We start from the raw sequence: 10,943 nt of genomic DNA on the forward strand, positions 1-10,943 counted from the left end.
GGTTCGATGAAGGGCTAGACATTACTAGTAATTGGGGCGGCATTGACTCGGATATATGGGCTCATCTCGCCGGCGTCGGATCCATACTGCCTGTAGCAGCATACATCACAGCCATTTCTCGATCGAAGGAAGCGCGTCCTAGCAATGGGAGAGCCTATATATAGTATTGGTTGCCAACATTGGGGACCTCTCAAGCTTGCAGCGAGATTGGGACATCCACACACAGGATAATCAAAGGAGCCATTGTGATATGGGCCCACCTATGATCAGATTGATCCTTCTTTCTCGACCTTAGACCGACGGTTACCGAGGAAGAAGTCAACGTAGGCAGGGTGGTTTCCTTTCAAAGTCTCCAGCGCATCTTGCAAAAGACCATAGGTCAAGCTCAATTTCAACCCAAGCTTCGCTGTGCGGGCGGCGGTATAAACATCGTGACGAGCTATGTGGGTGAGCTAAGTCAGCTTCTGTTCCCCCAGTAATATTGTCCAAGCGGAATAGTTTCCTTACCAAGCAAGCTGTATATTCCGGAGAATGACAGCCCAGCAGTAACTGTTGATAAAAAGTCTCTCTCGTCATGCCGAGCGTAGTCTACTGTTTCCTCGAAGAGACAAAATGCAAGTGCGCCAGCACCGAGCTTGAATCCCATCTTCATGCCATCTTTGACGCCTCCAACCACACCAATATAGTTTTTCGTTTTATGATACTGGAACCACCCTGTCGATGTTGTGGGGAAACGATGCGCGTTCTCGGCCCGAAACACAAGCCCTGCCTTTTTGCTGCCGTGATAGTATCCTAGTGCTAGCCCAGTCGACAAAGCGGACATGGTAGCATACGGTAACCGCTTGCCGAACTCAATGCCTAATCGTGGAGGGCTGTCGGATTCAAACAGCTTGTCCCAATGGACGATCTTGAGGACGATGGAATCGTGATGCGAGTTGGTAGATGGGGGCCGATTGGTCTCCATGGTAAAGCTTTTAAAAGAAGAATTAGGGCACTAACAGCAATTTCAAGGGTTGGCTGTAGAGAACGTGGTGAATGTAAGCAACTGATGCTGGAGGCAAAGCTCAGAAATTCGGAGCGCGGAAGGCGGAGTCCCGCCAGATTCTCCGCTTTCCGTCTCTCTCTCAAATCAATTATCGCAACGCGACCAACCCTTTAATTCCCCCACAATATCTAAGATGGTATGTGAATCGGCCTTTTCAAATAAAGATTTATCTAACAGTGTGGCTAATTACCGAGCAGCCGCCTAAGCAATCCAAAACAGACTCGCGCTCTGTGACCCTCCTGTTCAAGAAGCATAAGACAACTGTGCTTCTGATGCCCCCACCACACGAACCACTCAACTTCACCAAAGAAAGGCTTCTGGATGCCCTGAAATCGCGAAAAGTTACCGAGATAAATGGCGACATTGTTCCTGATGACTCCGACAGCATTGAGTTCGGTGAGCCTGTCGACCGAGCGGACCTCGAGAAAGGCTGGAAGCGCCTCAAGTCACAGAATGGGTCAGTAACTGTAATGGAGGCGGGTTTGCAGAACGGACGTCCAGTTGCCTTCCGCTTTCACAAATCCACCGAAGGCCAAGATGGCGGTGTTGATATGGACCTTGATGATGAGGATCCAGGCTGGGATGTTGTCATGCCGACCTACAATGATGAGCCACAGGAAGAGTCGATGCCATAATGAATTATGATTTGAGAAAGGTCTAGGTCAGAGGATACAAGTCTGTGGCTTTCGGCGTTTCAAGGGTAGGACTGCAGTTATGAGAACCGAAATATGGCGTTTGTTCAGGCGGGAAAAAATGGTATTAGGACAAGAGCAATACCAAAAGCGATCTTTCTCGTTTATATGTAGCATGTTTAACTCTAGAGCAAGTATACACGCATTATGGTAAAAACAACTGGCGTTGATGCTCACTGTGAGTAATTTTGGGGGAGATTTTACAGTCATGGTGACATAATACGTCCAATATCATGATCAGCCATTGTAGCTGTTGTTTAAGCATCCTGAACTACCTAGATACCTAGGTAACTAGTTATGCAAAGCCTAATAACTACAGTTTGGCGGGGCAGGCGATCTTCGATATAGAAAGATAATGTGTGTGAATAGAGCAAGTGGGGCGTGTACAATACTTGAGAACATACAACATATTATGGAATTGCGAATATTTAGTACTCAGGGATTTTATTGCCACGCGTAAACAATCAAACACCACTATAAAACGGTTGCTCGGAGCAACCACTAGATGACAACACGTACACGCATCAACAAATGAAATCGCTTCAAGGAGCCCCCCCTCGGAGAATACCTGCACTCCCTACCCCATACGTTAGATCCATTCTTCGACTCTTTTACATTCCTTATTTTCGACGCCAAATAGCTAAGCTTCCCCCTTGGCCTTGCCATTGTAGGGTGTCGCCAACTGCCTGACGTACCGGCCCCGCAAAACACTTGACGACCTTGGGGTTGATCCGACCCGACCTTCCAACATGGCTGCCTCCGACGGCGCTTCCTCTATCAGCGTTGCAGTCAGAGTCCGTCCTTTTACTATCAGGGAGGCAGCCCAGGTCACACGATGTGACGAGGGTCCCCTGTTCCTCGGCGATGGTTCCCTCGCGGGCGCGCCGACACCGAAGCTTAACCAGAAAGGCATACGATCTATCGTCAAAGTGATTGACGACCGCTGCTTGTAAGTATTCCGTGCACTTTGAATGTTGGGTCCAACATCCTAACTGGACTAGGGTGTTTGACCCCCCAGAGGACAATCCTGTCCAAAAGTTCTCCAGGAGCGTGGTGCCAAATGGTAAGCGTGTTAAGGACCAGACCTTCGCCTTCGATCGCATCTTCGACCAAAACGCTTCCCAGGGAGAGGTATACGAATCTACAACACGAAGCCTGCTCGACAATGTACTCGATGGATACAATGCGACGGTATTTGCGTATGGAGCTACTGGATGTGGAAAGACCCATACAATCACCGGAACTGCCCAACAGCCCGGTATCATCTTTCTCACTATGCAGGAGCTGTTTGAGCGGATTGACGAACGCGCAAGCGAAAAATCGACCGAAATTTCTCTATCCTACCTCGAGATCTATAACGAAACCATTCGTGACTTGCTTGTTCCTAGTGGTAGCAGTGGAAAGGGTGGATTGATGCTGCGGGAGGATTCCAACCAATCAGTCTCAGTTGCTGGGCTGTCAAGTTACCACCCGCAGAATGTGGGGGAGGTAATGGACATGATCATGCAAGGAAATGAGCGCCGCACCATGTCTCCTACGGCAGCAAATGCTACTTCATCCCGATCGCATGCCGTCCTTCAAATCAACGTCGCGCAAAAAGATCGAAACGCGGACGTCAATGAGCCTCACACCATGGCCACTTTCAGTATCATTGATCTAGCGGGAAGTGAGCGTGCCAGCGCGACACTGAACAGAGGAGAACGTTTGTTCGAAGGTGCCAATATCAACAAGTCTCTATTGTCCCTAGGAAGCTGCATCAATGCACTATGCGACCCACGAAAGCGCAACCACATCCCTTACCGAAACTCGAAGCTCACTCGATTACTTAAGTTTGCCCTTGGTGGCAATTGCAAGACAGTCATGATTGTCTGCGTCAGCCCCTCAAGTCATCACTTTGATGAGACCCAAAATACCCTTCGATATGCGAATCGAGCGAAAAATATCCAGACCAAGGTCACACGGAATGTGTTCAATGTGAATCGACACGTGAAGGACTTCTTGGTCAAGATCGATGAGCAAATGAATTTGATCAATGAGCTTAAATCACAGGCAAAGGACTATGAAAAGGTGGCCTTTACCAAGTTCCGCAAGCAGGGCGAGAAGAAAGACGCTGTTTTGCGCGAGGGTGTGGCCCGGATTCGCAATGCTTACGAACACACGTTGCCCGAGAGGCAAGAGAAGACCAACAACATGCTGAAACTAAGGCAAATTGGCCGCAGAATTGGCATTTTGTCGTCCTGGATTGCGGCCTTTGATAACGTTTGCGCCGCGCGTGAAAACGAGGAGGGATTATCGAACCTATACGCCGTTCGCAAATCTGCACAGGGAATCCTCTTTGAGCTGGAAGGTAGCAGACATCATTACAACCAGAAACTATCAAAAAGCACCTGGGATCGACCGGTGAATTCGGCGGTCGAGAATGCTGCAAAGCAGCTTCAAGAATTTGACATTACCGATAACAGTGACTACGCCAATTTGAACCGAGAAGCGGATCTTCTTCGGTCCAATGCAGAGCGCGAAGCATTGACAGCTGTGATAGAACAGGACAAGGCTGGAGAAGCTGCTGCTGTACAGCTTCTGTTGCAAGCACAGTTTGAGATGATGAACTCGATCGAGGATATCATGCAGCTAAACGCAAACGAGGCTATTAAAAAGGGGCGGACCATCCTGACAAAGATGTTAGAGGATTGTGCAGATACAGCAACCAACCTCGTCAAACCAGATGGCAGCATGTCGTCTGTACCGAACATTGGCTCTACCCGGCCTGCAAGCCCCACGAAAACAAAGAAGCGCTTCAGCCTAGTGAGCTTGCCACCAGTATCGACTGCCAACCCTCCAGTTACACTCACCCCTGCTCCTCCTGTTTCACCAACCAAGGGCTCTCCACGTCGCCGTAAAGGCACTGCCGGTCGAAAGAGTGTCAGCTTTACGCCAAAGAAAGCCCAGGTGAAGATTCCCAAACGATCTGTCCGATGGAAGGACGATGAGGAAGACGGCACTTTGACCGAATTCCAAAAGACCCCCAAGAAGGTCGACTCTGCCGATGATTCCAGCTTTGAAGAGTCATGGTTGCCACCTCGATCGGGATCTCCCATTCCACGAAATATTCCGAGGGTTATAAGCCCGTCGGGTTCTATATCTTCTACCCCTGACGAGCCCGAACCCGCTGGGCCTACCTTGAACATTCAAAAGAACAACAGTCGCTTCAAGGCAGGGTTTTTAACTAAGAGAAACAACAGCTCACCATTGGCACCACCACCTTCATCCAGCCTTCCTCTTTCAAGAAGAGACAGCTCCCCTCTCCGTGATATTGAAGGAAGCAGCTTTATGAACCGCCCCTCGACGGACCGCCCATCCCGGATCGCTGTTCGTAGTCCCAGCGGGAACTTCTCGAGCAGTCCAGTATCTGAAAACAAGGACAGCTGGAAGTCGGACAAGGAAGAAGCTATTAAGATCAATTCGGCCATGCGACGCATGTCTAGTGGGCGGATTGCTAGTGGACAGTTCAACGCTCCATCGTCCAATACTCTACGAGTTCACCGTCGTCGCAGCCCGACTTCCAATACTTATGGGGCCCCGCCAGCAGACAACCACATGTTCACCGCATCGCAAGCTCGGCGCATGGTCAAGAGTGAGAGAGAGCACGATGCCAAGCCTCGGGTCTTGAGTCCTCATACTCTCCCAGTCATGAAGAACACAGGACGTCGCACAACATTGGGTGGAGACGGTCGACCTCGAAATATGAGCCTATCTAGCAGAGATGCTATTCGTCTCAGTGCGATGGCAGCGCCCCTGCTGAACACAACTCCCAAGCGTGGTAATGGGGCTCTGGCGAATGAGTTGGAATCCTGGATTTGATTTTTTGAGTCTTGAATTGTTTAATTGGTATTGGCGTTTTGTTGGCGTAGCAGATACCACTTTTTTTTTTTTGTACATTTGTACGACGGAATTCCTACTGAATTTTAGCCTGTCATTTCTGTCTGTTGCATTGATGTTCAGCTGGCAGCTTTTGTACAATAACCATAACCATCAGATAGGGTTAGCCGGAAGCCCTAATCTTTTTCAATGCCGAACCTTGGAATTCCCCGAATGACGCCATCGCCAGAGTCCAATTCTTGAGCTCCCCTTACATTTCTTCTCCATTTTCTTCTCGACTTCTTCTTATTCTTTTCCTACATCTATAATCTTCATACTGCTCCATTTCTATCATTGCTACAGCACCCTGTGCGGCCTTTTTCACTTCCGAACCCACGACCATCCCCACTTATCAAGTACGTCTCCACCATCGCCAGAATTTCTGCGGATGACTTTCGCCGCTCCGGTTGCCTCAACCCTTTTCTCACGCTTTTTCCGTTCCTTCTCCACCAGCTCGGCTTTTTCCTTGACGCCAGAAACACAATCACGCAAAATGTCAGACACACAAACCGCGACCGTCGCAGCCGGCTGCTTCTGGGGCGTTGAGCACCTGTACCGCAAGAATTTCGGCAATGGCAAAGGCCTCCTCGATGCCAAGGTGGGCTACTGCGGTGGCGCCGTTTCGTCGCCATCGTACCAAGCTGTTTGCTCTGGTTCAACTGGACGTAAGTGCTGTGCTATCTGAGACCCAAAAAAACCCGCGGTTCCTCATCGCGATCGCATCTTCAAATACTTATTTTGTTTGTCTTTTCTGCTCTCACAGATGCCGAGGCTCTCCGCATAGTCTTTGATCCTTCAATTGTGACCTACCCCCAGCTTCTCGAATTTTTCTACCGCATGCACGACCCCACAACAGAAAACCGGCAGGGTCCGGATGTTGGTACACAATACCGCAGTGCGATCTTTACGCACGGGGATGAGCAGCATAAGATCGCGGAGCAGATTACAGAAAAAGTCAGCAAGGAATGGTATAAGACGTCACTTTCTACCAAGGTCCTACCGGCAGGTCAGTGGTGGGATGCGGAGGAATATCACCAGCTCTATCTTCAGAATAACCCTGCTGGATATGAGTGTCCTGCTCAGTATGTGTCCCTATCCTTCCGGTTTCATTTGATCAGGTTGCTAACTTCTTGCTTGTAGCTTTATCCGACCTTTCCCTCCTCTGTCGGATTGACTAGATTCCAAATTGTAATTTATTTTAGCCCATGCCTTCATGATGTGTACCCGAAGAAGACTGAATACAAAAGTCAATATCCATACTATGGAACTTTGCGCTTGGACGTGGTCTCTCTTTGAATCCGGGTGTAGTGCCCAAGGTCGCCTATGGGTGATCTCTATTCTATAGGACCAGGGTCATTCTTTCCTTTTTGCGCTCCGTACTATTTTGTTGGCCAAAATACACTCCATTCTTTGCGTCTAAACCCCGGTCTGGGAATACTATTGCTAAGCTAGTAGACCATAGGAGAGTCACGAGTCCGACCCATTCTTTCATTGCTCATGTACATTATTGGATGACCTCGGGAGTGTGCAATAAATAGGACGAGCAGAATTGGGTCACACTCGCGATTGCCGCACATTCCTTTTCGCTGAACTATTGGATTGGCTATTTATGCTCTCAAAGACACTCAGCAAACAGTATCAACCGGAACCAGACCACTGCTCTGCCGAGTATATTACCCCCGGAGCGTGACCTGACCTCTTGAGCTAATCGATGAGCCGAGCTGACCCCACCTTATCTTATCTAATCTTATCACGCACCCCGGTCAGCCTCGGTCTCAACCCTCGAGCACTTCCCAACAGAGCTGTCTCTTCCAACTCCCTGGCTTTGTCTGCTCTCGCTAGTCGCTCTCTCTATTGTTCCCAGCATTAGTTCAGATAGTCAATATTGTATCACAACATCTTTCCCAGTCTTTGACGAACTTGCTTATTCCAGGGGTGACTTCCCGCAATCGCAACCATGGCTCTGTACAACCAAACAGTGGATTTCCTCTCGGGTGCCTTCTCAAACAAACAGACTCAACTCCCCTTACTAGCAGTTACTGGGGCTTCATTCACACTTGGTCTACTCGCTCGATCTGTTTTCCCTCGAGGCGAATCGCTCCAGACCGTTCTCGCCTCACCTCGAACGACAGTGTTACCCGGCATATCCGAGTCGGAGAATCGCCAACTGCCTCTCCCGCCTGATGTTCTGCCCGGTGCTCGTGATGTCGCTAGCCCGTATGGGTCGATCCGAGTGTATGAATGGGGCCCGGAAGATGGACCCAAAGTGTTGTTCGTGCATGGTATCACCACGCCGTGTATTTCGCTCGGCGGGGTGGCCCATGCGCTGGTGGATCGCGGCTGCCGCGTGATGCTATTTGACTTGTAGGCGTTGCACAACATTCAACACCTCGACTTTTCGTTAACCCATGATATTAGGTTCGGAAGAGGATATTCCGACTGCCCTGTTGATCTTCCACAAGATAATCGCCTCTTCTCGACACAGATCTTGCTCGCTCTGGCATCATCGCCTATCGCTTGGACAGGTGTAGAGTCTGGCAAATTCTGTCTTACTGGGTACTCCCTGGGAGGCGGCATCGCCGCTGCCTTTGCATCGTACTTTCCTCACCTTATGTCGTCACTGGTGCTCCTAGCCCCTTCGGGCTTGCTCCGCGATTCGCAAATCAGTTTCCAGAGTCGACTCCTTTACTCAAAGGGTCTTATGCCTGAGAATATCCTAACAACCTTGGTTAGCCGTCGACTGAGGGCAGGTCCCTTGGTCACGCCCAGGCCCAAGAACAAGAAGCTCAATGCCGCGGATGTACTCACCGAGGAACTGCCTTCCCAAAGCGCTGCGGCAGCCCAAGTTCTGTCCCGAGAATACCCTCACATCAACATCCCGTCTACCGTGGCATGGCAGGTGAATAATCATATAGGGTTTGTCCACGCATTCATGTCTAGCATGCGTTATGGTCCGATCCTACAAGAGCGTCAATGGAACAGATGGGCGCGTCTTGGCGAGTATTTAACTGCACAGAACGGTGCCTCAAGCAACGAAAATAAGAGGCCAGAAGAGAACAAAGTCCACATTCTGTGTGGCAACAACGATCCAATCATTGTCAAAAGTCAGCTTGTTCCAGATGCCACGGCTGCCCTGGGTGGCAATGCCGTCTTCAAGTTCTACGAAGCGGGACATGAGTTCCCCAGTACCAAGTATGAGGAAGTAGCATCTTATATCTTCGAGTTACTATAAACACGGGGTTCTACGGAATCTACTATTGAGGGGGAAGTTTGGGATATATCCATGTTCATTGGACACTCGTTTGGGTTCCATTTGATATATACAATATACATAGAAGTTTGTGTTGGTTTATTCATTTTTTTTTCTTATTCGTTTGCTTTAGTTTCCTAACTTCCAGTCTTCAGGATCTCCTCCATGGCATTGAGTTGACTTGATAGCCCTGTGAGGTGTGCCGATCTCTCTGGCATCCGCGCACCGGCAAAGTAAGGACCCTCGGAGGCTGGTGCTCGTGCAAATCGGTCCACACTGCTGCGGTTGCTTCCCGGCACTTGGCTGACGTTGCCTTGGCTTACGGCGTTGGTACTGTTGCCGTTGGTAGCACTACGGGAAGATCTGGTTAGTTGGCTGATAGAAAGATCCATTTGAATATACATCCACTCACGTTGTGGTTCTTGGTTCCGGAATAGACATAGTGTGTGGATGATTGTTTATGATAGATGTGAGGTTCTCACAGGCGGTTCAGAGGAATCAAAAACTCGAGTCACCGGGATAGGGCCCAGTAGAAAGAAGGAAGGTTTGGGGGTAGTGTGATGTTCAAGAGCGAAGTATGTGCTTGGCTTTGATCGGTATGTTTAGAAATGAGCCGTGGTGACGAGGAATTGCTGAGTTGCTTGAGTTGATGATGTCCAGAATACCACTGAGCGGGAGCTCCTATATATACACTGCAGGTCTGACGCTATGCATGGGGACGGCATGCCTTTGGGGCCGAACACGCGAGCTTGAGCTTCGCATCACAGCCCACATGGACAGTACGAGACTACGCAAAGAAGGAAACGAGGAAAAGATCATCATCGAGTGCATGAACTCCACCAGCCATGGGCCTGTGATGGCATCTCGACCCTTGAGCTCAACGTTCGCCAAGACTCAGTCTGCATGAACCATGCCAGTTCCGGTATTCGTTTAGCGTGAAACCGCGAGGGTCCGTAGCAAAAAAAAAAAGCACATACCCGTTCGGCTCATCTATGCAAAACAAGCGACATGTCCGTTGTTATTGGCCGATCTGCAGGTAACCGGGGCTAGGAGGCAGGTACCAGCCGCATAAGGATGCGTGGACTAAGACCCACAACTGTACGATCCATCCTGAGCGTAGATACAGCATTCTTGCTAAGCACATGGCCAACCACATGTTTCAGGTTTAGGAATATCCAGACTCCCGAAATACGTGGAATGAAGCGAGGGGGGTGGATATCAATTCGAGTTTCAAACTGGATCTTCGACTGAGCTATCAAACAAGGGACAAGAGTCACGATCTCCATTTTGAAAAGAGATTAACCTCATTTTTTTTCATTTTTCTCCACTAAGGGTCTATAACCCGTTGAAACAAACAAATCCCGAACCCATCCTTGGCGGCAAAAGCGCTTCGCAATGGGCCGACATCTTCGCGTGGGATGACTACGACGTAAACCTCCAGGGTGAAACAATGTCGGGGGGCTAACGTGGTCGATCACATGGTCATGTAATGAACCAGGGGCTTAGCTCTAAGAGGTCAGAAAGAGAAAATAAAATAACACAAAAGCTCGCCATGCTACATTCCCCGGCCCACGCGCGCCTGCTGCATGTTTCCTTCATTTCCCTTTCTTGACATCCACAATGCAGATCATTCAACGGCGAAGAGTCTCGATTAGGGCACGCCACTCTCGGCGCAAGATACTTTGATAGTAAAGGGTTCCATACCAGTCATGCCTTACCAGAGTTAAGCCCTAAGGGTCATTTTGTATCATGACTTCAAATACAGGAATGCTAAGATACTGCATAACGGCCGGAGATCACCGAAGTGCGAGTGACTTATTTTTGAAAACTCCAAATTACATGCCTAAGAAAAGGGGCACATAGATTGCCTTGTTACAGCCGATTATGACGAGTCCAAAGGGTGGAACAACTTAGGAAGTAAAGTAAAGCTTCAGTAATAGCAATTTGCTTTCGAGTAGTACCGAGTCCTAGACCCATTCGCTGATCAACGGGATCAATCCTCTAAAAGGCGTTTATTTCCGAGATAGGGCAACGAGCTTGG

The 10,943-nt window shown here is 49.3% G+C and overlaps 7 protein-coding genes across 7 annotated transcripts; 5 read left to right on the forward strand and 2 right to left on the reverse strand.

Annotated features, from left to right (window-relative positions):
* Positions 1-266: 266 nt before the first annotated feature.
* On the reverse strand, positions 267-964 carry N7516_004626 (uncharacterized protein; the record flags this gene model as incomplete). Its single annotated transcript, XM_057217346.1, has 2 exons — positions 267-439; positions 508-964. 2 exons carry the CDS (start codon positions 962-964, stop codon positions 267-269), a joined length of 630 nt encoding a protein of 209 aa, XP_057079229.1.
* A 214-nt stretch (positions 965-1,178) lies between these two features.
* N7516_004627 (uncharacterized protein) lies at positions 1,179-1,680 on the forward strand (the record flags this gene model as incomplete). The annotated part of the gene is made up of 2 exons (XM_057217347.1): positions 1,179-1,181; positions 1,243-1,680. 2 exons carry the CDS (start codon positions 1,179-1,181, stop codon positions 1,678-1,680), a joined length of 441 nt encoding a protein of 146 aa, XP_057079230.1.
* Positions 1,681-2,486: 806 nt separating this feature from the next.
* On the forward strand, positions 2,487-5,595 carry N7516_004628 (kinesin family protein; the record flags this gene model as incomplete). Its single annotated transcript, XM_057217348.1, has 2 exons — positions 2,487-2,686; positions 2,739-5,595. The coding sequence occupies 2 exons, from the start codon at positions 2,487-2,489 to the stop codon at positions 5,593-5,595; spliced, it is 3,057 nt and encodes a 1,018-aa protein (XP_057079231.1).
* Positions 5,596-5,929: 334 nt separating this feature from the next.
* Positions 5,930-6,826, forward strand: N7516_004629 (peptide-methionine-S-sulfoxide reductase; the record flags this gene model as incomplete). The annotated part of the gene is made up of 3 exons (XM_057217349.1): positions 5,930-6,317; positions 6,416-6,734; positions 6,793-6,826. Exons 1-3 carry the CDS (start codon positions 6,041-6,043, stop codon positions 6,824-6,826), a joined length of 630 nt encoding a protein of 209 aa, XP_057079232.1. The 5' UTR covers positions 5,930-6,040.
* Positions 6,827-7,609: 783 nt separating this feature from the next.
* Positions 7,610-8,884, forward strand: N7516_004630 (alpha/beta hydrolase; the record flags this gene model as incomplete). Its single annotated transcript, XM_057217350.1, has 2 exons — positions 7,610-8,016; positions 8,071-8,884. The coding sequence occupies 2 exons, from the start codon at positions 7,610-7,612 to the stop codon at positions 8,882-8,884; spliced, it is 1,221 nt and encodes a 406-aa protein (XP_057079233.1).
* Positions 8,885-9,039: 155 nt separating this feature from the next.
* Positions 9,040-9,343, reverse strand: N7516_004631 (uncharacterized protein; the record flags this gene model as incomplete). The annotated part of the gene is made up of 2 exons (XM_057217351.1): positions 9,040-9,253; positions 9,315-9,343. 2 exons carry the CDS (start codon positions 9,341-9,343, stop codon positions 9,040-9,042), a joined length of 243 nt encoding a protein of 80 aa, XP_057079234.1.
* A 271-nt stretch (positions 9,344-9,614) lies between these two features.
* Positions 9,615-9,809, forward strand: N7516_004632 (uncharacterized protein; the record flags this gene model as incomplete). The annotated part of the gene is made up of 1 exon (XM_057217352.1): positions 9,615-9,809. One exon carries the CDS (start codon positions 9,615-9,617, stop codon positions 9,807-9,809), a length of 195 nt encoding a protein of 64 aa, XP_057079235.1.
* Between the last annotated feature and the right edge of the window lie 1,134 nt (positions 9,810-10,943).

This window comes from Penicillium verrucosum, assembly GCF_028828655.1.
Source record: "Penicillium verrucosum strain IBT 35672 chromosome Unknown utg000001l_segment0_segment0, whole genome shotgun sequence".
Lineage (NCBI taxonomy): Eukaryota > Fungi > Ascomycota > Eurotiomycetes > Eurotiales > Aspergillaceae > Penicillium > Penicillium verrucosum.